We start from the raw sequence: 2605 nt of genomic DNA, 5'->3' as shown, positions 1-2605 counted from the left end.
AAGTAAATATAATAAAAAAAAAAAATCCAATAGTTTGTTATTTTATTATATATAATTATTATTGTACATCTGATTTTTATTTCTTTTTGTTCATTTTTATATAATTTTCTTTTCACTTATATTTACATAATTTTTAATCCAACCTTAGTTTACTTTTTTGTATCTTTTTAACCTACATTATCAAAATATTTATGTTTTTATGTATCTTTTTTAGCCCTGGTAAAGCCTTTGAAAGTTGGGCAAAACACCGATAAATAAATTGTTAAGTATTTTTTGTTTCTTTTTTCACCGCAACCTGCGACCATCTCCTTCATATATTAATGGAGTTGTTTTATAAAATTCTCAATTCATTACAAGTAAAATTGGTTGTATTATTATTGAAAGGTGTATAATTATTCAGTTATTTAAAAAAAAAATTAATAATACGGCTTATTTATTGTTTTGATCAATAGTTAGTACCTCAAAGCATGCAATTAGTATCTTGAGCAAATATTGATAATGTAATTGCAATTTGTTTTCTTAAACTTTTATGTAAAAATTAGAAAATTGGTAATATAAAGATAAATCTGAATCATTAATTAAATCACGTAATCATTTAAATTCTCCTTTCCATGATAAATATATATAAGAAACAAAATAAAAGCCAGGTAGATAAATCTTTTATACAAGAGACATGCAAAAGCAAGCGTAAACATTGAAATCCAGATTTATTCCTACCATCCATAAGTTAGAGCTGATGTGCTAGTTGTTTGAGCCGTGTTGGTGGCGTCTATATTTAGCAATAGGAGCCGTCTATACATAGCACTTTAGGCCCCTTTGTTTATATCCTGTTCGATCAGGGAAGGGGTGGGGGGAAACTCGGAAATATATATAACAACGTGCAACGACAGCTGATTTAGTTTTATTTCAATTCCATCATGAATTATAAATATAATTTATATATTTTTACAAAAATATAATCTGATAGGAAAACAATAAATAAAAAACATAAAAGAATCACAATGAAATTTCAATTTTGTTAACAAAGAAAACTTTCAATAAATCTAAATATGGCACTAAATAACAATTTTTTTTTGCATATAGAACAAAAAAATATTATAATGAAACAAATACTGACATTTTAGTCTCTTTCAGTAAAGTTTAACTTAATAAAAGAAGACAACTATCTGTTTCAAAAATGCAAAATTCATAAGATATTAAAAATCTATCATGGATAACAAAAACTAAAAAAAAATCATTACATAAATATAAACTACATTAATTGAAAACTATACGACAAGCACTTCACAAGCAACAAGGCTTATATAGTTTTATAAAAAAATTAAATAATTTTTTTTTCAATAACAAAATCAAAATTTGATTTGATTTAATTTGAAAAAAAACAAAAACAAATTGATCTTTAAAATAAGTAAACTGTTCTTTTTTCATATAAAATTTTATTATATATGTTGTCAATTATAAACTTTTAAGTCAGAGGGAGGCACAGATCAGATAGTATAAGTCGTTAAGAAGATTTAAATGTTTTTAACACACAAAATGTTTATATTTATGGCAATCACTATCAATGTCTAATCATTAGGAACAAATTTGATGCAATGACTTTATTTAGAAACACAATATATAATTAGTCAAATTTCAAAATGATTTCAAATTAGGTCTAGAATGGTGATTGCCTAAAAGAAAATTTTTTATTTTTTATTTTTATAACTCACTTATGAAATAAATTACTTCTTGGAATGAAAGACAAAATATATGATAATTTTTTTTTATATTATAAGGAAAGAATTTTGTAAAGTACTTTTATGTATTTAGCAATACCATATCAATTTCTAAAAATTTATTCTTTACTTTTATAATTTTCCAATATGTATGAAGTGTGTAATTTTAGTTTTATAACAATTTTAGATTATTATTGATGATAAGATTGAAACTTGCCGAATTACTAAAAAAACTCTATTAATTTGTTTCAACATTCCTTTGTCATTTTGTAAGTTTTAACAACTATTATACGGCTTATAATTAATTACCATATATCGCTACAAAAAAGTAAAATAAAAAAAGGAATAATTGAGCCATTATAGATAAAATATTGGCCAAAATTTCATCAACAGTTATTAACTTGAGAAAACAAAATTTATCATTATCTTGCATTTTGTTTCATATTGAACGTTGACTTTAGTCAAAACATTCTTTGTTATATAACAACATATACAAATTCTGTTGATTATGAACCAACTTTTATAATTCTTTTTATAAAATTTTCAAACATAACAGAGCGCTTTAAATAGAACTATTGAAAAAAATAAAATAAAAATAAAAATAAATACTGGCATTGAAAAATAAGCAGCCTTGATAAACATACTGAAGAAAGGATACATTGCTATAGCACCTTAACCAAAATATTTACAGCTAGGCTTATCAACGAACTAAATGGACTAAAAGTGATGAGTCTAAGAGAAATAGCAGTCGGAGAGGAAACGCTCGCCTTGAGCAGACCATCACACTTTCATTGTCTTCAAGTCATAAAGCACCTGAAAAAACAATAACCACTTATTTAATGCAAAAAATATAAATTAAAAATGGTAATGAAACCAAATCATTCATT

At 24.1% G+C, this 2605-nt stretch overlaps 2 protein-coding genes across 10 annotated transcripts in view; both read right to left on the bottom strand.

The window, feature by feature from the left end:
* Window positions 1-791, bottom strand: part of LOC106677051 (F-box only protein 39) — a 13151-nt gene extending 12360 nt beyond the window's left edge. Inside the window, exon 1 of one of the 4 annotated variants that reach the window (XR_010844235.1) lies at window positions 718-791. Coding sequence is in view for 3 of the 4 variants with exons in the window: in XM_014414735.3 (XP_014270221.1) it covers window positions 718-724 (7 nt within the window). In the remaining variant the exon portion in view is untranslated. The remainder of the gene's footprint in view (window positions 1-717) is intronic. The other 3 variants (XM_014414735.3, XM_014414736.3, XM_067050393.1) reach the window with 3 other exon arrangements.
* Window positions 792-879: 88 nt separating this feature from the next.
* LOC106677050 (glycogen debranching enzyme) overlaps window positions 880-2605 on the bottom strand; it is a 32712-nt gene continuing 30986 nt past the window's right edge. For all 6 annotated transcript variants that reach the window (XM_014414730.3, XM_014414729.3, XM_014414731.3 and 3 more), the window contains one exon: window positions 880-2531. In XM_014414730.3, coding sequence (XP_014270216.1) covers window positions 2499-2531 — 33 coding nt within the window. In that variant the 3' untranslated portion in view covers window positions 880-2498. The remainder of the gene's footprint in view (window positions 2532-2605) is intronic.

Source organism: Halyomorpha halys, unplaced genomic scaffold (assembly GCF_000696795.3).
Source record: "Halyomorpha halys isolate HHAL.00 unplaced genomic scaffold, Hhal_1.1 Scaffold85.1, whole genome shotgun sequence".
In the NCBI taxonomy this organism is placed as follows: Eukaryota; Metazoa; Arthropoda; class Insecta; order Hemiptera; family Pentatomidae; genus Halyomorpha; species Halyomorpha halys.
This window is presented reverse-complemented; position numbering and strand designations above follow the sequence as displayed.